The sequence below is a fragment of the Bombyx mandarina genome, chromosome 24 (assembly GCF_030267445.1).
Source record: "Bombyx mandarina strain Sakado chromosome 24, ASM3026744v2".
Classification (NCBI taxonomy): Eukaryota; Metazoa; Arthropoda; class Insecta; order Lepidoptera; family Bombycidae; genus Bombyx; species Bombyx mandarina.
In genome coordinates this window covers 805,877-833,762 of record NC_143230.1, presented here as the reverse complement: position 1 = coordinate 833,762, position 27,886 = coordinate 805,877, and the positions used below count along the sequence as shown (strand labels likewise).

The window sequence follows — 27,886 nt, the reverse complement described above, 5'->3', positions numbered from 1 at the left end:
GAAATTACGTTTGCTATTTTATTTCACTTAATTTCACTCGGAGCTTATCACTACGGTGTTGACAGTTCGGATGCCGGAACCGGAACCCATTTAAAAAAATATATTTATATTTATTTTTCTATCTATAATTTAAAATATATTCTATATATTAATACGTGAAGAAACTTTGTAACCCTTTTTACGAAAATTGCGCGGACGGAGAAGTATGAAATTTCCCACACTTAGATACAGAGAAGGGGTGCAGAATGTAAATATTTTTTTTTTAAATTATGCATAGAAAATACTTTAAATCAATAAAAAAAACATTACATCTTTCGTAGCTTTTTATGGATCAGGATATTAGTGCTGACCCGGTCGTGCTGGAAGGCATAGACTTCGTAAATTGAATAGATACTTTGAGGTAAAAGTTTCAATTATATCGGTCCAACTCTTGTCATATTGTAAGGGAATAAAAAAATTAAAACCAAAATTATATCTTTTTAAATACATTTTATCTCTATTCGTCATCTACGTAAAATGGATTCTGTCCAGAGTCGGGCTTCATGTATTTTTTTGTTGATTTTACATATTTCATATCTGCAAGTCAAATTTTGTTATCATTTAAATCAAGTTTTAGACAATTGATTTTTATAGAAAACAACCTCATACCTTTAACTGGCTCCGGTACATCTCCCGTGTCTTCGATCTTATTATCATCTGAAATCAATGCAAGAGGATCCTCTTCTAAATTCTCTTAAAGAACATACTCGTAATGCTTGATAATGAATTAATGAAATTATTTTCTCTTAAACAACTCAAGATATATCTACTTTTTTTTTTTTTTTTTTTCCCCAGGAGAAAATCGCCGGATCCCCACCCGCGCGGCAGGTGGGGTATGTGGGAGTTGAACCTCACTAAAAACTCCTGCCGCTCACAACCGGCGCCCTACCTCGGACCGGGCCGGAGCCCAGTCGGGGTTATTGAAACGGCGGGACAGGGTTGACGCAGAGCACATTACATCCATCCCACCGTCCCACGGACGCCGGACCGGTGGCCGCCAGCGACACGACCACCGGTTCCCTCGTTCAGCGGGCCGAGAGCCCGCTTTGATGGCGCCGCGTTACACCTTCCCCCAGAGCGGTCGGGGAACGCGGTCTACCATCACCCGGCTTCCTATTGCGGGTGAGCGTGCAGAGCACGCCACCCCACGTCTGGGTCCCTCCCCGCACAAAACGGGTAGGACCCCTAACTCTTAGGGGGCCAGGTCACGGATACGACCCCGGTCCCGACCCCCTGCTCGGCGGCGGCGGGTTTCTGCGTAGTGAGGAGAGCTTTCCCTCACTCGCCCCGCCGCCTCCTTCTGCGAGATGGTGCACTCGCAGAAGTCGAGCATAGCCTTCCATGACTCATCGCTGCCAAGCATCGACGCCACGACGCCAGGCAGCGACAAGTCAGGTCCTATCTTTGCGACCAGGACACGGCGCTGCACCTCCCAAGCGGGGCAGACAGCGAGCGTATGCTCCGCCGTGTCCAGGTCGTGTCCACAATGGTGACACCTCGTCGTCGGCTCAGCCCCTATCCGGCGCAGGTACTTCCCGAAGCATCCGTGCCCGGTCAGCACCTGCACCAGACGAAAGGTGAGACGTCCTTCGCCACGATTCACCCAGTCATCAAAGACCGGGTAAACCGCCTCGACGGTCCGTAGCCCCCACGTGGGGTTGGCCAATCGCCTCAACCACGACTCGAGCACGGACCGCCGAGAATGGGCCTTCCGCGCCCGCAGCTCACTTTCGGGGAGACGCGCCACGCCCCGAGCTCGAAGCTCGCTGCGCCACCGATAGTCGGCAGCGAGCGACTCCGCCTCCAGCTCCCATGGCGGCGTCCCCGCCAAAACACACGCCGCCTCGAAGGAGACGGTGCGATATCCGCGAATGACCCTGATGGCAACGGTGCGCTGCGGCCGGCGCAGGAACCGAGCCATAGTGGCCCGGTTACGCGGCTCAGCCCACACAGGTGCACCGTACAGGGCCATCGATCGCACCACCCCCGCGTAGAGGCGGCGCACAACCTGATCCGGTCCCCCAACATTCGGGAGCAGCCGGCTCAAAGAACCGGCCGTCCCCATCAATCGGGGGACCAGCTCCGCAAAGTGAGCAAAAGATATATCTACTTGACTGATTGTTACAAAATCACGAAATACATTTTTTTTTTATTGCTTATATGGATGGATGAGCTCACAGCCCACCTGGTGTTAAGTGGTTACTGGAGCCTATAGACATCTACAACGTAAATGTGCCACCCACCTCGAGATGTAAGTTCTAAGGTCTCAATATAGTTACAACGGCTACCCCACCCTTCGAACCGAAACGCATTACTGCTTCACGGCGGAAATAGGCGGGGTGGTGGTACCTATCCGTGCGGACTCCCAAGAGGTGCTACCACCAGTGATGACATTTGCGAATTTCACTAGGCATTGTAAAATACACATTGAACTTAATTAAGTAGGCTATTTCTTTCTTACCTTGACTTGTTTCTGTGAAACATAAAGAAAATAGCTTACGGTAAATGAATAATTCAGTATAATTCTAAATATACATACATACTTTTATTGTTTTATACAAACCTCTTTACTTCAAAGTATACTTTATAAGGCAAACTAATCAAGTCGAGAATTAAATTTAGAGAAATTATAAGTCGAGAATTAATAGTCGAGTATCAATATCCAAGTCGAGAATTAAATTATTTAATTATACCATTTTAAGTATAGTCTTATCGATTTATGGACATTTTTTGCAAGTGCCGCTGATCCGACGACCTTGAGGCTCGAAGAGTAATATAGTTGAGATACACTCAAAGCTTCCACCTCATGTCTCAAGGTTCACGTCACGTGAAATGTCTACGGGCCGTAGTAACATCGTAGCGACACCGTGAGCTCATATTTACGAGAAACGATCTGTTCTAAGTAAATTGTATCATTACTATACCTGGGACATCATTCGCGTTCACTGAAATCAAAGAAAAGTATATTAAAGTATTCCTGATTAATTAATTAATTACAGAGTAATGTATTCTATCTCTTTTACTCTTCCTCCCCTTCCTTCAGAAGCCTCCGGAAAAGGCTCAAAAAGAACGATACCAAGACTAGCAATACGCAAATTGTAGGCCTCAACAGTGCGTTTAGTGCGAGTTTTTAACGTTCTCGATAGCGTAAAAGTTAACCCAAATTTTAATGGAGTGTGAATAGCGCCCCTAGCGGCAAACGTAGGCAAACGTTCCAACTCCATACATATTTGAGTTAACTTTTACGCTATCGAGAACGTTAAAAGCCTCGCACTAAGCACACTGGTTGATTCACGACTCACTGATTATCCAAGTACACACGCATGCGCACAGTGGCACACACGCACACAAACGTTTATTTTTTATAGAGATGAGCTTTTTTTTTCCTGCTTACGCTGGTAGCTAAGGGATTATGCCAGCGAAAAAGAGATGAGTAGCTATGTATTTACTTATTCTAGAGGTCCCGCAATAGTCGAAATTCGACTATAATTAATTGGAATTGTAAGTTTGTACACTATTATGATTGTATTTTATACTTCTATAATCACAAATTTCGCCAAGGCTACACTATAAAAAAATATTAATGCAGACAAACAATATTTAATCTATTCTCAATTCGACCACAGACGTCAAGAACAAAAGTTTGACAATAAATAATATGCATGCGTGTGTGCGCCAAATATGTATGTAGTGTGTGTAATGTCTTCTTTATAGTTTGAGGGTTTTTTTTATGCATTATTTAAAAAAAAAAATTGGAATTATGCACTTCTTCTCTATATTCTCTATAAGTGTGGAAAATTTCATACTCCTCCGTCCGCGCAATTTTCGTAAAAAGGGATACAAAGTTTTTGCTTCACGTATTAATATATAGATGGTTAAGTGAACTGAACTTGATCGAAACCCCATCAACCCCTATCCCCTCTAGGTGACTCGGAATGTACTTACGTTTGATTGCTTTGTCTGTTGTACAGCGGGTTGACGAGGGGCGTTTGTTCATTTTATAAGACAGGGGCTGTCTAGCTGTATCTAATAATTAATAACGGAGAATTAAAATACATATCTTATACCTTTAAACGAGCAGCTCATTTGCTCTCTTATATATATATAATATATATATAATCTGAATCTCGGGAACAGCTCCAACGATTTTCATAAAATTTAGGGCGACAAATCGATCTAGCTACGATTTATTTTCAAAAAATGTTGTTTTATTCGTGTTTTCAATAATCAACTCTTCCCGACATCTATTGGCGAATAATAATGGGTACTATTTTTCTTAATTGATGGCAACTAACCTCTTTAAAGACACAACAAGATGGCGTTATCAAAAAAAAACCGGTCATCATCTAGTAAAAAAGTAAAATAACGGTCTTTGCTTGACTCTAAGTTTGAGAGACGCTGGAAATTTTCTTTTGTCTTAAAGGTAGTGATTGCAAACGGTACCTAAGTGTGGAACGTTCACAAAAACTCATTAACGTCTAAATTTGGACACGACATGTGTCAATATGAAAATCGCCTTTTTATTCTCTATTTTCAACTGTCTAAAAACATTTACTCGAATAATACCATAACATTTTAAATACGCCACAGACAAAGGCCTTTTTTATGGCGCTAGAAAAAAAAAACAGTGTAGTTATTTGCTTAGCTCTGGTTCTCTTTTTCTTATACTATTCCCCACTGCTTCTACCTCAAACTACTGTGAAGAGAGAGCAAAAAAACTGCTTAGACGCGCTATCTCATTCTTTCGCACGCCAAATTTGTATATGTTTGTCTCTTTTTATTTTTATTTCACAGAGTATACACATTACAAACAGTGCTATAGTTATCGCTTTTAAAATTATGCACCCGTCTATTCTATAAAATACTCCGCCCTCGCGTTTCCTCTTGGGAGATTGACGGAGCCCTTGAAAGTCAATACAGACGCACACTGAGCCATGACATCGTAATCCCGATTACTATAGGAAGGACCAAGGCAGATTGGTAGTAGAAAAGAGTTCTGATAGATCATTTATACGAGATGAAGTTAACCTCTAGCTCTAACACTAGGAGCAGTCTCAGGGACCCCGGTAACCTTACTCGCCGAACTCGGCAAAGAGCTCGACGTGCAACCTAACCTAAATATCAGCCCTCTGAGTTTCTCGCTGGATCTTCTCAGCGGGTCGGGGTTCCGATACGGTAGTAGATTCATTCGCGAAGCAGCTGCCCTTGAGTTGTTAGGTCTCTTTGGAGGCGCTCGGGCAGCTGTTAGCAGATTCCCTCCCTCCTGGTTGAGCCTTTGCTCGCCCACCTGCCCTGGTGAAACTGGAGAGGCCTTCCGGACACCAGTAAACCCTCAACCATAAAAAAAAGTGGGATAAAATCAATAAGAATAAGAAGAACGATTTCCTAATTAGAATTATGAGATACTATTGAAACTTACCGTAATCTATACCTAAAGCAAACATTTCATTTTTAATTTAAATTTTATAATAATATAGATTATGCATTCTGGAAACGAAAAGATTCATCAGTTATTTTAACCTCTAAATATGTACTATTTTGATTGTCATTTACAACTAATTAATATAATCTATATACATGGAGTTATGAGGTCTGTGAGCTCTGGACTTTACACCATAGATAATAAATACACTTAGTTTAAAATACATTAGACATTACACTTCTTAAAGGGAAGTGTTGAAATTAGACTAAATGTCTAATTAAGTCTACTAAATTACTCACTTGATAATAGCAATCCGTATTCTGTAGTAATAAAAAAAGTATTCAGAACAAAATAGAACTTCCAACAGAATTTCCGAGTCGCAGACTTAATTAAAATTACTAACTACTACGGTTTAATTTCGCGTTTCGTATTTTCATTTTATTATCTAACACCCAGTTCAAACATTCTGTGTGCAAAGAAACTTAACTGTCAATCTTTTTTTCTTATAGAAATTTAGACGGTACCGTAGGTAAGCACAATTTTGTTTTTAATTTTGTTTATTTATTGATGCACAAAACAAATTACAATCGTTACAGTACATATTAGCTAAATCGTACAAGTAGTACCTAGATCTAATCTGGATTGCAATCTAAATAGTATGTGCACTCAGCAAAACCATATTAATGTGCATAGCTTTGGCTATTGAAAACACAATTGACAACAGTATTAAAAAAACAATAAGCCTCAAAAGTAGTTTAACATAATTAATTCTAAAACTAGCAATGTTTTCATGATGCCTAATCTAATGTAATAAAAACAGATGTGAAAAAAAAGTTGAAAAAGAAAAGTATCCTAGTTACGCCATCTTTGTGATTTCCCGCGGTATTCGGGACAAATACTAATTACTAACTAACCAACAAGCCTTCGTCGCAATCTTAACCTATTATTAAACAAATGAATGTACTTACGTAAATCTTTTTTTTTCTGGTAATGATCTACAAGCCAAAATTGTTAATTTATTCAATCTTTAATGTAAACAGCGTTTAGGTTCTAGGATAAAACTTTTAAAAGTAAAAAAAGAAACAGTCATTCAGTGTCATAGCTGTGGGCAGTGTGCTTAGTGCGAGTTTTTTAACGTTCTCGATAGCGTAAAAGTTAACTCATATATTTTCTCAACAGCTTTACCGCGGCAGTCGCCGAGTGCCACACGTGTTTTTCATTTTTTATTTATTTGTAAATCATTATCAAGAAATGTGAATTCACCGTGATTGTAAAGAAATATTTATAGCATATACTTTGACATTAGAGTCATAGATAGTTCTTGATAAAAACAATTCAACTTACTCAACTCTACAGAGCCATATTCAGCATCGGAGATTCCAAAATATTTCGGAACCACGGTACAAAAGTAGTTTGAGAGCATCTGTAAATGTTAAAAGTAAAACTTCGATCTATGAAGCTCATTTGACGTCTGCTTTTTTTAAACGCGCTTTGATTAGCTTTTTATATGTGTATTATGGAAGCTAAAAATAAGAAGCACCATCTCAGTATATTAAAAAGTGTCCGCTGAAAAGGAACTAATTAAGGTGGCGCCACAGTACCAAGTTACCGGTGGTAGGACCTTTAATGAGTCCGCGCGGGTAGGTACCACCACCCTACGTATTTCTGCCGTGAAGCAGTAATGCGTTTCGGTCTGAAGGGTGGGGCAGCCGTTGTAACTATACTGAGACTTTAGAACGTATATCTCAAGGTGGGTGGCGCATTTACGTCGTAGATGTTTATGGGTTCCAGTAACCACTTAACACCAGGTGGGCTGTGAGCTCGTCCACCCATCTAAGCAAAAAAAAAGTCTAGTTGATATTTAGCTTAACAACAAAATCTTTTATTTAAAATAAAACTATTCGTGACATCGTTATGTCACTTTGATGACTGTCATTTATTATTTTCTTATTTTAAAATATGCCAGTGTGAATTGACCAAAAAGTACCGATCTTCCCACTTATATATCTAATGACTTCGTATATCTAGTATTCAATGTTAGTAATATCGTCTTGTAGGTCCAACGTAGGGCTATATGAAATATCAATTATAATTTCATGCACACCCTTGATTAGTTTTCGAAAAGGTGACAATTGTACCTAAAGCCTGCGATATTTTATAGTGACTGTTGTAAATACGTTAGAAAATTATTACACTACTTCTGATAGACAGTCTGTCAGCAACGTCTTAACAATGGCATTGTCTGCGTCCGAAACCTTATTTATTAATATAATAGAAAAATGTACTTACCACAATCTGAAAGAAACTTCGAGCGCACATTATAGTAATAATAAAACCAGCTGTTTTATTTTACATCATAAAATTCTACATTTAAACCGATAATAATAAAAAAAACAATATTTTTATGGCAACACTGAGACGTTAAGCGTAAATCGAATTGATTGTAGATAATTTACTGCGACTTGAGTTAGTTTTCTGTTTGTTATTTACCGCTAGACTTAAGAGTCTCGGGAAATGCTCGAGAAAGCCCGCTATCCTTTGCATTAGCGATTATCAAAACAATCGCAATAATTAGAACCTGGATCGTTCCCATTACGTGTGCTCAACGTCCAGTAGTAGACCACTCTAACGAAAATTCTAGAAGTCTGATTTATATTAAGGAACAAATACAATAGCAATTATTTATCCGTACTACTTGACCGATCCGGTGGATTAACTTTGAGATATAAAGACCTCGTCTTGCTTTTATTAAGCCGGCTTTGTCCAATATAAGGAGTCAGGAGTTTTAGTTGCTGTCCAACTTGAACACTGCCGAATTACAGCCCTGAAATAGGGCTGTGCATCTTAGTATAATTGAGCAAAATAACCGTCCTATCTGCTTTCTTAAGACAGACACGACGTCCCAGTTTTACTGGAAGGGACAATCGCTTCGTTCAACCGCTAAAACATTTGCAACGCGCATATTCCAGCACGAGCACCATGAGCATCATGATCAGCAGGATCACGAGCATCATGAGCACCACCACCACCACGAGCCCGGGATGCCGTTCGACTTCAACTATGCCGTCAACGAGAACGGCAATGACTACAGCCACAACGCCATCTCGGACGGTGACGTCACGAAAGGCGAATACCGAGTCGCGCTGCCCGACGGCCGCACACAGATCGTTAAGTACACTGCCGACTGGAAAAATGGGTTCAACGCTGAGGTAAGGCAACCTTTTTTTATCGATTTTTTTATATGAACCGTTTTTTATCGCTTTTGAAGTCGTCGTGGCCTAAAGGATAAGACGTCCCGTGCATTCGTATGTAGCGATGCATCAGTGTTCGAATCCCGCAGGCGGGTACCAATTTTTCTAATGAAATACTTACTCAACAAATGTTCACGATTGACTTCCACGGTGAAGGAATAACATCGTGTAATAAAAATCAAAATCCGCAAAAAAATATAATTTGCGTATTTTTTTTTATTTTTTTCTTATATGGATAGACGAGCTCACAACCCACCTGGTGTTAAGTGGTTACTGGAGCCCATAGACATCTACAACGTAAATGCGTCACCCACCCGAGATATAAGTTTTAAGGTCTCAGTATAGTTACAACGGCTACCCCGTCCTTCGAACCAAAACGCATTACTGCTTCAGGGCGGAAATAGGCGAGGTGGTGGTACCTACCCGTGCGGACTCCGAAGAGGTCCTACCACCAGTAATTAAGAAGAATGCTGATACGTACCCACACATGCGATCTCACAGAACGCACGTGCAAGTACTTATTCTTGAATGATGTTTCGGTATACATAACACAGGGGAAAATTATGGCTCATGATCAAATTTGGGACCTTTATTTACTTTAGTTTTTGATATCAGGTCTCATACGAAGGCGAAGCGCAATTCCCCGACCAGCCCAAATACGGAAGTGGATCCGGCGGCCAAGGATACAGCGAAGGAGGCGGCTACCAATATTAGATTAACTTTTTAAATATAAGAAAAAATAACTAAACTGTTTACTGTAAAATATATTAAGGTAAAACTGACATTTATTTTGTATCGAAAACATATTTGAAAAAGCTCTAACTTAACATCCGAATTTTCTCGAACCATTAGCATCATAGATAATACACAAATAACATCTAAGAAATATGACAAGCTATGTCATGAAAGTTCATATTAACAGATCTGTGGCATTCTGAAAAACGAAGATGGCGCCTATCATCACTACTCAATTAAATTATAAAATAAAAATATCTTGGAAGAAACATACTAGAGCTAGGTATTATTTTGCAATTAAATACTCATAACCGCTTTCCGGGCCTTTCTAAGTAGGATAGTAATTTAACGTGGGTTTCCTTAAAGTTGGTGCCGCTTTTCTTCCGGGAATATTTTTTTAAGAGTCTTGAATGCCCAGACTGCCCGTCCTTAGCTTAAATTTCGTCTAAGCCAATATATTAGTTAGGTATTGTAGGATTTATGTGTTCAATCTGTTTGTGAATATCAGAAAATAATTTTATCAAATTGGCAACATTCGTTATTGAGTTGAAATAAAATTCTTAATTCTTATTCCTTGTGTATTGTTTGGGCATTAAAAGTGTTACATTCATTAACTCAGCGATGCTTTATTATATGTATATATTTATAAAATCAAACTAAGATTATATCGTTTCAATACCCTGTCAAAATACAGATACAATTTGAAATATAATGGCTTCAGTGTAAACCTAAATACTAAGTTAGAGCAGATAAACATTAGTTTGTATCTTACATTGTACAAAGTTCATTAAAGGTTTGTTTCGCAATAAAACTAAAGTTTAAATTTTACTCTGTTAGCACTTTAAAAAGGTCAAGCTAAAAATAGCGTGGATGTTACAATTAAGTAAAGTTGTCCTTCAAAATTCCAATGGATTTGGAAAAAATGCACTAATTGTGTCAAATCACACAATAACGCTGACGGCGTTGAAATCGTTAAATAAATATTTTTTGTACAAGAGATGCCTTTTTTTATGGATTTTTTAATAATTTTATTAAAATTATGTTATTGTAATTGTGTTAATTACTATTTCAATTTCTGCGGTAATTATTATCCTAAAATCCTTTTGCCTTACAGGCTGTTACTTAAAACATGGGGCTTATGTAAAAAAAAAATTTAAAAACAGTTACTCGCTGTGTTTAACAAAATATGCAAAAATTCATTACAAATACATACATAATTAGAATTTTTTAATTAGTTAACCGTGGGGCGCCTGCAATTGTATTGCTATCTTCTCTAAGTGAAAATGTATAGAATAATTTTGTCGGAAGTTTTTGCCTTAGAATATTTTATTGGTTTTATGACCTTTATCAAGAAAGTATGGAATAGACAATCATCAAGCAGCGAATTATCAATAATTAAAGTACATATTATTATATAATTAATGTATTTTTTATGAGCAAACATATTAATAGGAAAGCTAGTTAATGTGTTATACCTATTTTAAATGTTTTATTTTTGCCACCGTGACAATAACAAGAGGCCTGAATTTGCCGTTGTTTAAGTTAATCTCAAAACAATTATTGTTTTGTTGTACTATTTTTAGATGGACAAAAATATTGTAATAATTAAAATAACAATGGCTTTAAGGAGATAATGCCTTCGTCCAATTGTAATATAAATTTAAAGTTCAAAGGCGTTATTTTTTGTTCACGGTTTTTTCTACAACGTGCACTTTAAGCTTACGAGAACAATTATATTCGTGTGTAAGGGACACGTTATCTAGAGGATTTCTCAACTACGTATCTTAAAATTTTGATTGAGTGTCATGTATAAAGTTCTTGCAAGACATTAATATTTGAAACATAATTTACTCCCACGATTTATAACATTTAAAAAAGATCATGACAAAACATTATTGTAGCTTTGTTATTTAAAGTCCTTTTGTACCTTATTTTTCTAAATAAATTATACCTACAAGTTGTATAATGCGTTTTATTTATTGATTATGTAGGTAACTTAGTGACGTCTTTTTCGATCAATATCGTAATGAAGTGACGTGAAATAGTAAATAAGGTAAGGTAAGGAGCTCCTCTACCGTTATTTGAATTACAAATCTCAGACATCACGAAGCTTCTTTAGATTTCACATATTTCAACAGACAAATCTGTACCTGCTGTGTTTAAATAAATTGACAGTAGCCGTGGGCAGCTGTCTGACTCTACCCCTGGCAATGTTGACGTCTTTGAGCAATGGTAACCCCTCGCAATCAGGTGGGCCGTATGGACAATAGAAAAAAAAGGAAATATAGCCAAATAAAACCATGCGTAATCTATTGAGAAGTCTCAGTCCGTTTATATTTTTCGTATTATAGGCTTCTATGTAAATTATGGTTTTACTTTGTAATCCTTAAAAATGTTTTAATAGTCCTCCTAGATTTCTTCAAAAGATGATTTCTAAATATTTTATATACTTTTTAACCCTACCTATCGCTGGTAACCTATACTATGTGCGCTGTAGCATGGTGCGAGTGACAGTTGCCTGTATGACGACTAGCGACATAGCATAGCCGGCATAGACTTTTTAACAATAAAAATTGAACTACGCACAATATACGTTTTTTTATATAAAAAACATTGACTATCATTTGTAGCAGTACATCCCATCACTAAATACGTTTATGGCGTTACGTTATACGCATAACGCTTTGCTTAATTTTGAATACTAAGTCATAATTTGTAAATCGCGGTAACTTTCAAGAGTGAAACGAAACGATACTGAAACTGTCACTCGCACCATGCTACAATATACATACAAATAGGGGCTATTCCAGACACATCCGGACGGGTAGGTGAGCTCACTCGCAGTTTACCGAGATTATGTTTCATCTCATCTCATCTCGTTTCATTTAAATTCATTCCAATTGGATATAGTATCAAATTTATCAATTTCATCTCATTTCGCTGCATATCATTTTTTTAAGTCATATATTCTGTTATGAAGAAAACATAAGACCTGACCTAAAGGCCTGGTCCGCCAGGCCAAAAATCCTTTAAAAAAAAATACAAAACCTCATCAACGTGTGTCGATAAAAAACTTAGCCCCTGGAACGCGAAAAAGGTAGATTGTTTTGAAGTAAATCTCACTTCATTATTGTTCAATTTTAATATCACAATTGTGTTTGAATATATCTGCACTTTTTATGAATTCTTCAATTGAATAATGATTGAGAAATGTTGTTATAGTGACATCGCCATATTGCTTAGAATTACAAATATTAATGTATCACTGCAGTATTTTCATTACAATCAAAGCAGATAAAATAACCGAGGCAAAAAATAAGATATCATGTATAAAATTAGGGCTTCGTCATACATTTTTTATATTGCAATAAACATTCCGTGTTTGTAAAATGTTCAGTGTTGGTCAAGAACACCAATTGCTAAAATTTGTACGAAAGAAAATATTCATAGTGTTTACAGTAAACATTATTAGTTATTAGTTTTTGTAACTGTGAACGTTGTTTATTACAATGAGGGGGGTAAAAATACATAAACTTAAAAAACAAATAAAACTAAGATTTTTTAAATACAAACGAAGTAGTTGCTGTACTCTTCTCGCACACCAATTGTACTGTATTCGTACCCAAATGGATTCAGTGAAGTCACTAGCATGACGATACTTTTCACTTGAAGTGTAAGCAAGGTACTACTGGCTTCACTTGCTTGTCGTGCACTGTACTCCTATTAGAAACTAGATTAACTGTATTACTGTAACTATTAACTACTGTTTCTGTAGAACTACCATTCCGCATTATGTTCTGCCACAATGCTGTGTTCCACATTGAAAGTTAAGACTGTTAAAACGGATACCTTGCAACTCATGTCTCCAGGTGGATGGCGGGATTTAAATTGTAGATGTCAAATGACAGTTTATATATTATCATTCTATAGATTAAATGTGAGAAGCTAAATATAATCCATGCAATGTCCTTTTGGATCGTGGAGCAATCACAGAAAAAGTACAGAGATTAAATCACAATTACTTCATATACTTTCAGAAAGCATTATGCATGAAACCAACCTTGAAGACAGCACAAACAGCATTCTTTGGCTGCACGAAAAGTTGAAATGTCTCTGGAACTGCACAAAGTTCTGTGGGATGTGCTTAGAAACTGAAAATCTGAATGCCATCAACTTGGAGCTGGTTATAAGTCAGCAGAAAGAGTCAAAGTCATTATTGGATATTATTAATTTTATATTTAGAGATGATGTGAGTCTTATTCTAGAAATTATGTGTATTGGTTTGTAAATTTACCTATTTGTTTTTAAAGTAAAGCAATATTAAGCACAGGTCAAATACTAATGAATTTTGTCTGACTTGTGTATTCACTGTGCCATGGAAAAAAAAAAAAAAAAATGAATAGCCCCATTTAAATTTGTTAATTTATTTTCAGGTCGCAAATATAATGTCTTGTTCCTATATATGTGATAAATGCACAGAGAAGACACTACAATCGTACATTTTTATTAGCAACACAAAGAAATTATCCAAAGTAATAAACACATGTGTTAATGATTTACATTCAAAAGTGACAGATATTAATGAACAAGTATTAAGTACGTTAGAATGTAACAAATCTAACATCGTGATAGTGTTGGAAGAAGACGATGATATTCTTGAAGACATCAAAGAATTAACAACTGTGTCTGAAATAGTGCCAACCCAGAATCCTGTAATCAAAAAACTACCACAGACTATTAGTAGCTCTAAATCTACAGTTGTGATAGTCGAAGATGAAGACGTTTTAAATAGTATTAATACGAACAAGCACATAACAGCGAAAGGTGGTGAAATAGTTATAAATCCTATTAAACTGAATATAGCTCCTTCAGTGCCTCAATATGTAATCTATAAATGCTCAAAATGTACAGCCATTTTCACGACATACAAGTCCTTGAAGGAACACGAAAAAATAAAACACAGCAGTAAACTTTTTAAGTGTACGGTTTGTTCAAAAGTTTATTTGACCTTACAGTCCTTAGATTTACATTATAAAACTCATGAAGTGGCCCGCTGTAGGTATTGCCTTAAAATTACAAAAGACAATGAGTTGATGTTGCATCTAAAAAAGGAGCACGGCACAATGTTGTCATGTTGTCCGCATTGTGACAATGTATATTACACCCATGAAGCCTTACAAACCCACATCAGGGTCAGTCACAGTGTGAACAATGCAACTGAGAATCCGCAGTGTCAGTACTGTTATTTAGAATTTACTACCTCAAATAAAAGTTTACATAAATGCAAATTTAATTGTCCGGAATGCACAATAATGCCTTGCATCCATCATGAATACCTCATTAGTTATAGAAACCAGATTTTAAGTCATGCAAGCAAAGCGAAATGCTTGAACTGTGATTACACTACATCGAGAAAGGAATATTTGGTAACGCACGCTAATAGAGAGCATTTAGACCACCATCCGTTCACATGCAGCGAATGTAACATGCAGTTCTATACTAAAGCAAGCCTCAGGATTCACATAGACCAATATCACATTGAGAATACTTGTGAATATTGTGATAAAGAATACAATAGGCCATTCTTCTTACAAAAACACAGAAATCAGTGTAAAACAATAATTAGAAAAATTAAATGTGACCAATGTGTAGCGTCGTTTGATAATGTGGTGGATTTCGACAAACATGTATTTTTAAAGCATAACAATGGAGGATATAAATGCACATTGTGCAATAAGAGATTCATGGAAGAAATTGAATTGCAACAACACGAGGCAATGATACACAGTAGCACGGTCCAGTATAAGAAGAGGAGTAAACATATTGAGTGTACACTGTGTGAAATCAAATTTAAAAGTATTAAAGTGTTGCAACAACATCAAGACACGATTCACAAAGCAGGCACGCTCTTTCCTTGCAAGAGCTGTCCGAAGAAATTCTACAGCTTAAAGAAGCTGCAATTGCATCAACACCGACATTACGAAAGGATTCAATGTGAGAAATGCCGAAGAAAAATCATTAGTGCCTTTTACCTCAAGCACGTGATTAAGTGTAGCTCTGAGTGGAACATGAAGAAACATATTTGTGAAATGTGCGGGAAAGCGCTCCTTTCAGAAACCGCTTTGAACAATCACATAAAAACACACCAGATTGTCACATGTCCGGTGTGCAACAAACGACTGAAAGAGTCTTTGCTCGAGAAACACATGACGAGACATAAAAAAAATGTAGAGACCACCGGCTATTCAGATATTAAGGCCATACCGATGCGAGCTTGTCCGGTCTGCGGCCACTTGGTACGAAAAAAACTCGATCTCGAAGCGCATATGAACCGCTACCATTACAAAATCAAACCCTTTAAATGCCAAAAATGCAGCAAAGAGTTCTGTGGACGAGCCAGATTGAGGGAACACCAGTTGACTCACGAGGAAAAGTCTTGCATTTGTAACATATGTCATAAGAAAATGGCTAATCGTGTATGCCTTAAAATGCATCTAAGGATACATACAGGCGAATGTCCTTACACTTGTGAGCATTGTGGCGAAAAATTTCGATCATCAAGCATACTCAGTACTCACATACAAAAGAAACATGCCGAGAAGACCGTCTCATGTCCATCTTGCGACAGTATGTTCCATTTTGTGAGAGAAATGAGGCATCACTTCAAGCATGTTCATTGGAAAGGGAAAGACCGACCTTTTGATTATAAAGAAGTTGTGCCTAAAATGTACCACCACCTGTTTGAAGACGGGAGACTGCCCAAACTTGATGACAATGAAACTTGAAACTATGTTTCTAATTTTAATGGTTTTATCTGGGATGTCATAAGTTGACTAATAACGCTATGGAGTCTTGTGTTGATATATAGTCACTAGAGTGCAGACATTGGAATACTGCAACCCACCTTGAGACGTGGGTTCGAACACTCAATAGTTCTTCAGCCTGGGGTAGACGGGTCGCCGACACCGCTAACCAGTGGTAATCTCAGAAAAATTCTTTTTTTTATTTTTTATTGCTTAGATGGGTGGACGAGCTCACAGCCCACCTGGTGTTAAGTGGTTACTGGAGCCCATAGACATCCACAACGTGAATGCGCCACCCACCTTGAGATACAAGTTCTAAGGTCTCATGTATAGTTACAACGGCTGCCCCACCCTTCAAACCGAAACGCATTACTGCTTCACGGCAGAAATAGGCAGGGTGGTGGTACCCCCCGCGCGGACTCACAAGAGGTCCTACCACCAGTAATTACGTAAATTATAATTTTGCGGGTTTCATTTTTATTACACGATGTTATTCCTTCACCGTGGAAGTCAATCGTGAACATTTGTTGAGTACGTATTTCATTAGAAAAATTGGTACCCGCCTGCGGGATTCGAACACCGGTGCATCGCTTCAACACGAATGCACCGGACGTCTTATCCGTTAGGCCACGACGACCACACAGTCTATTTAAATATGTAATGTAGTCCTTAAGTTTTGTTACATTCATGTAGCTACAACTCTACCAATAAGACCTTGGCATGGCGGTGGAAAGATAACTTTTTAGACCTATGGCACTGGCGTTAGCGTCTAATTCTAAAGTCTTAATTATGACGCGACTTTTAAAGTGGTCAGAATAAAGTGTTCTAAAGGCCGGTGTGTAGACTCTAGCAGACCTCAGACTTGCAACCACGTATAAGCAACAATGTATATGGAGGGAAAGAAAGAAAGAAAAATATTGGAAAGTATATGGAGGGAACTGATTTCTATATCGCATCACCAATGTACCTGTAAAACCAATTTGCTCGGAGTGTACAGCAAGATTATATACACAGATTACAATCCTTGTCGAGCTATGGGACAAAACTGAAAAAAGTCCGTTCTGTAATTATGCATACAAGCCAAATTATTTTTTTAAATTTATTAAATTCTCACGTTAAATGGGTTGTGTAAATATAATGATAGTAATGTCGATTTGCGTAAAGGGGCAATTTCCAGCAGCGAATTTCTGTCGATTGAAAGGTTCATGATTACAATGTCAATAGTAATGCAAGTAGATTTAATTATGTTAGAATCTGTTAATGATTACTGATGAATGTGTTCGTTAATGTAACAACACTAATAAATATTTGTTTCTATCAAGTAAATGTTTTAATTTCCAACAGAAACCACTTTCGACAAACTAATTTTAGTTCCCACTAGCCGTACTCGCTTCGCTGGGCATTCAATGTTAACATTATTATTTATTGTCATTATTATTAGGGAGTCCAACGCTCATATAAATATTAGCCTATTATGCATTAAGTACGTGTATAATAATAATATTTTCTACATGGATACCAAGTTTCAAGTCAATCGGATGAATGGTTCAGTAGTTATAACGGAATATCCGTAAAAACCACTGTATATTTATATATTAGTATAGATGTTATTGCTTCACCCCGGAAGTCAATGGTGAACATTCGTGAAGTACGTATTTCATAGTTCACGACAATAGTTTTTGTGAAATTCCTCTAAATCTCCCCACTTCCTGTACAGATGTCGTATTAAAACTTAATTTCAATATAAAAATATTTATTTCATTAAAATTTCAACTTCACTTACATCTTCAATTAATAGAGGCATACATATATATAATTATATTTAAAGTCGACATATCCATATCAAATTTTCCATATAGAACATAACAAATTGTATTCAGTTCCGATGTGTTATTGATATATTTGCAACAATTTTTAAGATAAGCATTTTTGAATCAACTGATTATAGTCCAAGAGGTCGACAAGATCTACAATGATAATTAGGAACGGGCATGTAACGCCATCTGTTGGCAAACGTTCGCACACTAACCACCGTGCGGTCGGGGCGTGCACGTAACGCCATCTATTGGTTAATATTCGCACACTAATCACTGCAGCTGATTATACGCCATAGCACCGGCTGGAAATGTGAGGGGACCTATGATCAACAGTAAAGTACTCGGCTACAGGAGGCGACGTAGCGGCTGCATTTCTTCATCATCGAGCAGCAAAAGGTACCATTTCTGTGCAAATTCTAATGACCTGCTCCGCGACTTCCAAATATATGACGCAGTATATTCTGCAAGGGGCTCCGGTTTGAGCCCCGTGAGCTTACCTACACGTTAGGGCGAAGCTGAAATAATCTCTCAAGACTATCAGCATAGGTAGGATAACTGTAAGGGTGTCATTTGTTGATTCTCATAGGCTCTATGCTTTGCGTATATGCCTAAATAACGTCAACCAATATAATCTTCCATACGTGACTGGCCACAGTCCTCGCAAAATTCTGAAAGTCGCAGAAGAATATCTCCAAGTGCAAGGGCATTAGTACCACATCCCGTCCCATAGGAATATATTTTACATCCAGGCATCCATCCTCCTCCAACATCCAAAGTGAATCCGGCCAGACTCTGACCTCCTCAACTATTCGCACTTACATCAACACAGGCTCACGATGTCAGAATACCATTTCAACTAATTAATAAATAATACGGAACCTTTTAAATCACAGAATGAGATGTCTGCGTATGAATCTCTAGTTTCCTTTGAGTCGAATACGCCGTTTTACAAAACTTACAAACGTGGATTCCTCCGTGTCGCCTCCTCATGTGCGTGTAAGTCTTGTTCTGAGAATAAAACGTGTAATTGCACAATTGACAAGCGTAAGGCCTGACCCCCATATGCTTTCTAATGTGTGCTACGAGCTGACTCCTGGACCTCAACACTTTAAAACAAAGCTCACAGCGCTCCTTAGATTTCGAACTATGCAGTTTCATGTGGCACCTCAAATCGTATTCGGTGTAAAACTGCTTTTCGCACATGTCGCAAGCGTATGGCTTTACTTGTAAATGAACTTTATTCACGTGAGCCGTGAGCGCATTCTTGTTTGCGCATTCCTTCTCGCAGAAACCGCACGTTTTTATATACCGGCGTCTGATGAGGCGTAACTTCATCGTGTGCCTCTGCATGTGGGCTCTGTAATGCTTGACCGATACGAACACCTTCCCGCAGAGCACGCAGTTAGTTTCAGAGTGTGCCCTGGCATGTGACTCCAGCTTCTGCAAGCTAACGTGCCTTTCACATATCTCGCATTTAATCAACGGCTTAACGTTAGTCCGATGCGCGCTCTTCACGTGCTCGATAAAGTTGAATTTCGTTTTGAAGACTTGGAGACAGGCGCCACACTGAACGTTTCTGTTAGCGTGCCTCACGATGTGCCTCTTCAAGAAGTAATCCGATATAAAATTCTTATAGCATAGCGGACACGTGTAGTTTTCGGCCGCGGGTTTGGGCTTGCGCAACACCGGCTTTTTGAACGTTAGGAACTCGCTGACTCTGCTCATAGGGTCCAGGTCTTCGTAGCCGTTCACCAGATTGTGTTTCGGAAGAGGCGCTTCGATGTCTTCGCGGCAATTATCTCGCTCGTCTTCCGAGTCCGTTTTGTCATCACCAGTTTCATCCTGCTGTCTGAATTCATCTTCAAGAACGTCCACTTTCAATTCCTTTTCATTCGATGACTCATCCCGAGTTGAATATAAGCTTAGACTGTTCTGTATCGGCATTATTGTCGACAGTGAAATTTCAGCGAAAACATTTCCCTTCGAAGCGTCTACCACGTTCAGACCGTTTGTTAATGAGTTTAGGCAAATCTCGAGCCTATTTCTGGTAAAATAAAACTGATTCACGAATACGTATGCTATGATGGCGTGGTCAAGGCATTTTTCGCATATTTTTGTTCCCATGTTACGACTCGCGTTAATCTGTAAGCAAACGAAAAAAAAAACAAAAACTGAAATAATTGAATAATACGCCTACATATTTACACATTACATAGGTATAGATATAGAATATAATACGTATTCATAAATACGATATAAAAATGTGAGTCAGCTGCGATGCGGGACTGGAGTTTCTCTCTATCTTTTCTCACTCTACATACAATTTTGAATGAAGATATTTATGCTAGACAAAGAGGGTAGATATACTTAATCGCATCTCATATAATACTGAAAACAAATAAGTATATACTTTTTTATATTGATACAATAAAATATAAATAAATAATATGTCTGCTGCCATCTATTATCTGTTACGCAAATTGTGTACTGTTACAAAAATCTTGAAACATAGCTTCATAGTACTGATGATAATAATTAACACAAAGTTATAATGACTATTTATTGCCATCATTGCCATCTATAGCAATTATTTTTGTAATTTAACTTATATAGTAATTATATGTAACAAAATTGAAATATAACAAAGTGGACATTGATTAATCTAACAATAACTGGGTCATTTAAACAATAGTGTTTATCCAACTACAAATATATATTTTTAGGCTCGTACTGATTTTTTTTTATTGTCCTTCGGATGTAAAATGGTTTTATACATCAACTTGTGAACAGATGAGGTATTTCAATATTTACATATATTGTAAGATGCTTCTCTAACACTCAATAAGTACTCAATAGCACTCTTCAACATCCACATCTTTAAAAAAGTTGAAACACTGCATTTTTTCTTGTGAATCAAAATCTGGAGTTTCAATATCCATCGCTGTTAGATCGAGACATTTTAACACAGGGTTGTTTTTGCATGCATTCTGATTATTTTCGACTGTTTTACTGAAATTATTGAAGCTTCCATACATTCCATTACTAATGAAGGTTAATTCAGTTTTTGGTTTCTCAATGTCCATAGATTGTTTTTTTTATTTTAAAGTTGGGATGCAGGCCGGTATTGAACTTAAACGTTCTTGCTTGACCGAAAATAGAAATGTCTTTATCTACTCCACAACAAATACATTTGGACTTATTGGAGTTTTTAATGTGACATACATCACAGCTCCAACTGTTTCTAGTTTCTTCTTCAACGCTAACCAGATTTTCAGAAACGTTATCTAAAAAATCCCATCCAGAAATGTTGACTCTGTTACAAATCTCACAGGTGCTCACGTTTTTGAATATCCAACAAGAATTCCGGTTATAATTACCAGCGCGAGACGAGACTATCGGTATATCGATGGATGCAAGCTGAGCGATCATTTGCTCTGTACTGCTGATTTGTGTAACACTACAATTTCGTTTACTATCAATGTATCTAGGTTCTGAAAATGCCAATTTTCCATTTACATCTTGCCCTTCGTCAACAACATTACGCTGTATCTATTTCATATTGTACTTAGTACATTCCGTTTGAGTGGTTTCATCCATGCTAGTAACAGGTGAAAGTTGGTCAGACAAATATCCTAGATCTATATTTACTTCTTTACTCATGATCATTTTCTTATACATATATGCCATATTGTATGCAATATGTTTAGAATTCATTATTCTAACATCCAAAGTTGACTGATCAATAACTGAGGCATTGCTATCCTCTTGTTCTCGTAATATTTTCTTAGATTCAATTTATTTTATATTATTTCTTACATAAATGCTTTGAAATATTTTACATATGTTTTGCAGGATGTTTTTACAATTAAAGTTACCAATATCTATTATAATAGGGTGCGACATGTAAATATTGTTAGATTTATATTGATTACTATGCTTAATCTTCATTAATGAGATGATTTCAGCTGCTCTTGATTCAATCAGCTCCTTTTGTTTTAATGTTTTATGCTACAAATTAAAATTACAATACAGTACAATAAAGTTTTCACTTAAAACTGAATTTAATTGTAACCAAAAATATACAAATATTCTTCAGCCAGGGCATACACGGGCAGTACTTTGAGGTTTTGACCTCAGTAATTTTTTTTACTAAAATATATATTATATCAAAATGACAACAGAGTTTTCGGCAGAATTAATGCAATATGAATAAGCAATAGCATTAGGGTTCTTTAACCGTGACTATTAGTCTCAAGAGCAAAATCAGTAATTTTTTATTAAATTTACATTGAGTACTTTTTGTTAGTATTATATATTTCATATAATTAATGTTATTGTAAATAATAATACAACTAGCTAGCTGAATTGCTTAACTGTGTTTTGACTGAATTTGACACCAATATGATAACTAGATGATTCAGATTAAAGTATAAAACTGTTGTATATGTATAAAAATGTATATGACCCATAAAAACTAGTAAAACAATGACTAGGACATACCTCCGGCAACATGAAACTGACAATTTTGTACAAACTCCTATCACCAGATAACTCAGGACAGCCTCCATGCAAGCATAGCATGCTCTCCATATCAAACAACCTGTTTTTCTTCTTTAGGCAAATAGAGCAGAACTTGTCGGTTTTACGATCGATCAAATCTTGTAGTAATTCTTGAAATTTGTGCTTCTCTATGTGTTGTAGATAAACATTATATTCTTTTGTGTTATAATTACATATTTTACATGAAAAACTGTGATCTGGAATTTCAACTTCTTCTCTTTTGTGAGTTATAAAATGCTTTTTGACTTGATGACGTTTTGGATAAGCTTTACCGCATATCCTACAGTGGTACCACATACTTTTGGGATGTAATTTTTCATGGTTCAACAACGATTCCACATTTGGTAGCACTTCACAACATTTCAAACATTCATAATCTTGTAGTTTCTCTTCTTTTGTTAGTGATTCTGTCGATGTGTTTTTAAGATTGATAATTGGTTCAGCGTAATCCATAACATTTTTATGTTCAGCATATATTTTATTGTAATTGGGATTCAATTTTTGTCGGCCTCGTTTCTTAGGGCGTTCCAATGGATCTATCTTTTCAAATTTCTCATAAATATCTTCAAAACAGTTACGTAATGCTCTCTCTGCTTGTTCACATTGCTGCGCAAACAAGTATGAGCTAAGAGCACTAGACAGACATTTGTTGCAGATCTTATCTGGGAAGTTCTTGTCTTCTGATATCTGAAAGACAATAAGTTTTTGTTAGTTATTTAAAATTGATTTTCTCATTGTTTAAGAGTTTTATAAACTGCTTTTAAAACTAATTTTACTTCTAGAATTTACAAAAGATGTTGAAAGGTTGAAAATTTACTTCTAAGCCTAGCACTGTTTTTCGTTTTCAAGGCAAAATTCAATATATGTCTTCATAAATAATACAAAAATTTTAATTTTTTTGACAATTAACATTTTGTGAAATTATTTTTTGAATATATTTTGTAGATCTTAGCCTACCCATTAAAGGAGTAGATCACTTTTTAGACAACTTCAACTAAACTATTAACTCCAACACACGCGAATATATTAGTACAACACTGTAATTCTACAAGTTGTTAAAGAGAAAGCTTTAACAACTAAAGTTACAGAAATAATGGTATATAAACTAATTTAATTTAAAAACAATAAAAAAAAAAACATCATTTTTATCATTAATCCTAGTTAGCATTGGTAGAGAGCTTTGGTGAAAATTATTTTGCACTATTCTATTAGATAGATTCTATAGCATAGATTGATATAAGACAAGCTAATAAAGATAGAAGCGTAGAATATAAGGTTTGGTAAATTTTTATAGGTGAAAACAAAAATTAAAAAATAGCCCAAACTATAATAAGAATCCTCCAATTGTCTGTTTTACAGTTGCTTTTCTGTGTTTGCCTGAAATTACTGACTTCAGATTCCTCTAGGATGTAATTTACAGTAGCTTTAAAAAATATGGTTAATTTGAAATATGCATTGGAGACAAAATAAGATAAAATGATAATGGAGAATTCTTTGGATGTAGTTTATTTTAAAGAACAATCATATTTACCTTGACGGGATAAAAACTAGCAATAATTTCCTTAATGGAGATTTTGTATATGCCTCTCGGAGTGGCTATCTGTAAGATTTGCTCCAGTTCTGACAGCAGAGGCGTTTCGTGAAGGCAATATCGGCATACTTTCAATCTTAGACATCCTTCGAGCATAAAAATTAAGGCATTTTTTGAAGTCAAAGCTTCTTTTTTCACTTCAATTCTTATGGGTATTTGTGGTTTCTCAACTTCCTGTTTTACAATTCGTGACTTTTTCGCTTTAGGGTATGTTTTGACTAATTTATTGCTGTTGAATGCAGGGAACTCCGGTATTGAATCATAATCCATTTCGAGGTTATAAAATTATTAGATTGAATAAAAACTTTTTAATCATTATAAGTTTGTGATATTTAACCGACTCGACGTATTGGCTTGTGAAATGTACTATTTTTTTATTTAAAGGGGCAAAAAGCACTTTTATTTACTGGATACAAGGCAAAATTAAATAAACAGTAACTAGATAATCTACTATTGACTTTGCACTATTTTGCGACTGTATAGGCAAAGGGGACGTAGCAATAGGTACTAAAATTATGAAAACTTAATGAAGAAGTTGTTTAAATAGCTGAAACACTTACATAGTAAGTAATCGTTTACATGTGAATGAGATTGGTTGAAATTAAAATTAAGGGATATTTTTATTTTATTTTTATTCCGCGGGCGGGTGACTGTGTTCCCGGCTTAGGCTCGTGTTATGTTGTTGGTGAGGTCATTACAATGTGAAAATTGTCACTCACTTTGAGACACGAGGTCGAAATTATAATTATATTGAATAACTAGGTGCCGTTCCATCCTTTCAACTCGAAAGCACGAATACTTTACGGCAGAAATAGGCAGGATGTTTGTAGCGGACCATACGAGCGTGCAATATGCTCTGCATTCAGTGAAAACTCGGATATTTTTATTTTGAAGGTTTGTATTTTACATCTTGTTATTCCTTCATCGCAGAAGTCGTTTGTTAACATTAGTTATTTGCGTATTTCTTCAGAAGAAATTTGTATCGGTCTGCAGAATTTGAGCACCAACAGTCTCTTCGCATTTTATGTATAATTTTTTCTAAGAACTCTAATTTATGTCTACACTGATAGTTTCAGGGTCTTATTACCTTTTTTCAATTAACCTTGGCGTCAATATACGGCATACGGGCCACGTGATGGTGAGTGGTCACCGTCCCTCATGGACGTCAGCAATACTAGGGGCAGAGCCAAGCTGCTGCACTGTTAAAATGATACCTAACATGCTAGATTCAATATTTCAAAGAGCACTCACTCTTGGCCCTTGGCCCCTATATTGCACGCTGACTTATGTGTCAAACTCATGATTGAAATTCAACCATCAAAGTCAAAATAAAAAGATGGCGTCTTGTTTTGCCAACTGTACAAAGTCTTGTCATTTGCAAAAATTATGCGATTTTGTTTTTGTTTATATCGATTTCCTGGACATATTTCCATTGAAATATCTTTGCAGTGATATGTGACGTTGGTTGTGCTTGCAAATATGTCGTGGTTGAACTTGAATCAGAGTTTGAACAGTTTAAAAGGACAAATTACTAATTTCGCTTCTGAGGTGTTGTCTGAGGGTCCTGGACAAGATGTGGCTGATGAAGCATCTAGAACTGATAATAAAGTTATTGAATTAGAAGAAAAATGTCGTTTACAAGAGCAGGAGGTAAGTTTAAATTCTATTTTTTTTGTCGTTTGACAGTTCTTTTTAGGTTATGTTATTGAATCTAAATTGTCTACAATTTTAAGGATTTTTTTTTGCGGACAAATTACTGCAATAACAAAACATACTTATACTATATTTAGATCAACAGACTTATAATTTTACTAAAAAAAACATACAAAAGTGAAACGTCCAGAAGAAAACTACTAAAGAAAAAAATATATTTAGAATAGATTTTTTGTATTTGGGGCTAGCATGAACAAGTTCTTGTCTGGTAAGTTTTCCTAGCATGCATAGTAGACAAGAAAATCATAGCTGAAGGCCATAAAATGAGCATTTACGAATTTCAACATCCAAAATTACAAATATTCATATTTTAAATTTGATACCTTAGTTTGACTTACAAAACTGCCTTCTGATAAAAATCTTATCTTATTAATTAATTACTGTTACTGTTCTAATAACCAAAAATTTATTTTATCTGTGGAGCATATCACATGTGCATAATCAATTATTTAGATTAGAGTACAAGTAGATGATTATTACACACCATAATTAAATAAATTATATTACAATTATTACAAACAAGACTAATATCATCGAAATTAAGCATGAAGTAATGGTGAATTGCAGTACAAATACAGACGTCCCTCATATAACATGATTAGTTTGTTCCGAGCTATACAGAAACTATGTTATACAAAACAACGAATTCGATAGTCGTCGTGCCCTAAAGACGTCTGGTGCATTCGTATCTTGTGTTGCAGCAGTGCTAGAATCCCGCAGGCAGGTACAAATTTTTCTAATAAAATACGTACTTAACAGATGTTCACGGTTGACTTCCACAGTGAAGAAATAACATCGTGCAATAAAAATCAAACCCGCAAAATTATAATTTGCGTAATTACTGGTGGTAGGACCTCTTGTGAGTCCGCATGGGTACGTACCACCACCCTGCATATTTCTGCCGTGAAACAGTAATGCGTTTCAATTTGAAGGGTGGGGCAGCTGTTGTAATATAAACTACCTAGTCAGGTCATAAGTATTGTCACACAGTAAAAACTTTTCTTTTAGAATGCTGGCCACAAAAAAGTTTATTGAATTCGAATTTCGAATTGTTCATGAAAATAAAAATGTATACTTTTAGAATTTTACTCGTTTTTAAATATGGAGTGGACGCTTAAAGAAGACCGTGTTGCAGTTATTGCGTTGCATCGTTGCGGTCACGCGCCAATTCAAATTTTTAACATACTGAAAAATTTGAATATAACCAAAAGATTCGTTTATTGTACCATCAAACAATACAATGAAGACTCTAGTGTAGATGACAGGTCAAGAAGTGGTCGCCCTCGGTCTGTTAGGACTCCAGCAGTGATAAAAGCTGTGATGGCGCGAATTCAAAGAAATCCCAAACGTAAGCAGAAACTGTTGGCCCTTCAGGTGGGGTTAAGCAGAACCACGGTGAAAAGGGTGTTAAATGAAGACTTAGGGCTTCGGCCATATCGAAGAAAAACAGGACATTGTTTGAATGCTCGTCTAATGGACCTGAGACTGAAGAGATGCCGCGCTTTGTTGAAGCGGTACGCGAGAAAAAAATATCGAGAAATTCTTTTTTCGGATGAAAAAATTTTTACCGTAGAAGAGAGCTACAACAAACAAAATGATAAGGTGTACGCACACAGTAGTGAAGAAGCGAGCAACCGTATTCCGCGTGTCCAACGAGGTCATTTTCCATCCTCGCTCATGGTATGGTTGGGAGTTTCTTATTGGGGCTTAACAGAGGTACAATTTTGTGAGAAAGGTGTAAAAACGAATGCAGTTGTGTATCAAAATACAGTCCTGACGAACCTTGTGGAACCTGTTTCTCATACCATGTTGAATAACAGGCACTGGGTATTCCAACAAGATTCGGCGCCAGCTCATAGAGCGAAGAGCACACAAGACTGGCTGGCGGCGCGTGAAATCGACTTCATTCGGCACGAAGACTGGCCCTCCTCCAGTCCAGATTTGAATCCGTTAGA

At 36.7% G+C, this 27,886-nt stretch overlaps 5 protein-coding genes across 10 annotated transcripts in view; 3 read left to right on the top strand and 2 right to left on the bottom strand.

Moving 5' to 3' along the window:
• Nucleotides 1-11,413, top strand: part of Cpr50Cb (Cuticular protein 50Cb) — a 69,824-nt gene extending 58,411 nt beyond the window's left edge. For all 3 annotated transcript variants that reach the window (XM_089738243.1, XM_089738241.1, XM_089738242.1), the window contains 2 exons: nucleotides 8,431-8,670; nucleotides 9,328-11,413. In XM_089738243.1, coding sequence (XP_089594369.1) covers nucleotides 8,431-8,670; nucleotides 9,328-9,426 — 339 coding nt within the window. In that variant the 3' untranslated portion in view covers nucleotides 9,427-11,413. The remainder of the gene's footprint in view (nucleotides 1-8,430; nucleotides 8,671-9,327) is intronic.
• On the bottom strand, nucleotides 409-6,884 carry LOC149499920 (uncharacterized). Its single transcript, XM_089738244.1, has 6 exons — nucleotides 6,806-6,884; nucleotides 6,430-6,456; nucleotides 3,985-4,065; nucleotides 2,964-2,984; nucleotides 649-696; nucleotides 409-576 (listed from the first exon to the last, which is right to left on the bottom strand). Exons 1-6 carry the CDS (start codon nucleotides 6,882-6,884, stop codon nucleotides 497-499), a joined length of 336 nt encoding a protein of 111 aa, XP_089594370.1. The 3' UTR covers nucleotides 409-496.
• A 980-nt stretch (nucleotides 11,414-12,393) lies between the features above and the next one.
• LOC114248660 (uncharacterized) lies at nucleotides 12,394-17,571 on the top strand. 3 transcript variants are annotated; one of them, XM_028181965.2, is made up of 3 exons: nucleotides 12,394-12,544; nucleotides 13,485-13,696; nucleotides 13,881-17,571. In XM_028181965.2, the coding sequence occupies exons 2-3, from the start codon at nucleotides 13,493-13,495 to the stop codon at nucleotides 16,230-16,232; spliced, it is 2,556 nt and encodes an 851-aa protein (XP_028037766.2). In that variant the 5' UTR covers nucleotides 12,394-12,544; nucleotides 13,485-13,492; the 3' UTR covers nucleotides 16,233-17,571. The 3 variants fall into 3 exon arrangements, with proteins under 3 accessions (XP_028037766.2, XP_089594335.1, XP_089594336.1); XM_089738209.1 differs by lacking the exon at nucleotides 12,394-12,544 and adding an exon at nucleotides 12,553-13,129; XM_089738210.1 differs by lacking the exon at nucleotides 12,394-12,544 and having other exon boundaries at nucleotides 13,591-13,727.
• Nucleotides 17,572-17,986: 415 nt separating this feature from the next.
• LOC114249187 (uncharacterized) lies at nucleotides 17,987-24,694 on the bottom strand. Its single transcript, XM_028182660.2, has 3 exons — nucleotides 24,159-24,694; nucleotides 22,568-23,314; nucleotides 17,987-20,209 (listed from the first exon to the last, which is right to left on the bottom strand). Exons 1-3 carry the CDS (start codon nucleotides 24,486-24,488, stop codon nucleotides 18,950-18,952), a joined length of 2,337 nt encoding a protein of 778 aa, XP_028038461.2. The 5' UTR covers nucleotides 24,489-24,694; the 3' UTR covers nucleotides 17,987-18,949.
• An 836-nt stretch (nucleotides 24,695-25,530) lies between these two features.
• Nucleotides 25,531-27,886, top strand: part of LOC114249825 (uncharacterized) — a 70,989-nt gene continuing 68,633 nt past the window's right edge. The window contains exon 1 of one of the 2 annotated variants that reach the window (XM_089738162.1): nucleotides 25,531-25,868. In XM_089738162.1, coding sequence (XP_089594288.1) covers nucleotides 25,698-25,868 — 171 coding nt within the window. In that variant the 5' untranslated portion in view covers nucleotides 25,531-25,697. The remainder of the gene's footprint in view (nucleotides 25,869-27,886) is intronic. The other variant, XM_089738163.1, reaches the window with a different exon arrangement.

Bases quoted from the DNA above. Each gene is read 5' to 3' on its own strand.
- LOC149499920 (XM_089738244.1), bottom strand. From the start codon at position 6,884: ATGCTCTCAAACTACTTTTGTACCGTGGTTCCGAAATATTTTGGAATC. The intron at 6,457-6,805 runs GTAAGTTGAATT...TTTGGCTTGTAG, and splicing joins ATATGGCTCTGTAGAGTTGA to ATCATTACCAGAAAAAAAAA. The intron at 697-2,963 runs GTATAGTAATGA...CATTGATTTCAG, and splicing joins GAACGCGAATGATGTCCCAG to ATGATAATAAGATCGAAGAC.
- LOC114248660 (XM_028181965.2), top strand. From the start codon at position 13,493: ATGCATGAAACCAACCTTGAAGACAGCACAAACAGCATTCTTTGGCTG. The intron at 13,697-13,880 runs GTGAGTCTTATT...ATTTATTTTCAG, and splicing joins ATTTTATATTTAGAGATGAT to GTCGCAAATATAATGTCTTG.
- LOC114249187 (XM_028182660.2), bottom strand. From the start codon at position 24,488: ATGGATTATGATTCAATACCGGAGTTCCCTGCATTCAACAGCAATAAA. The intron at 23,315-24,158 runs GTAAATATGATT...ATTGTCTTTCAG, and splicing joins CTAGTTTTTATCCCGTCAAG to ATATCAGAAGACAAGAACTT. The intron at 20,210-22,567 runs GTATGTCCTAGT...GTTTGCTTACAG, and splicing joins TCAGTTTCATGTTGCCGGAG to ATTAACGCGAGTCGTAACAT.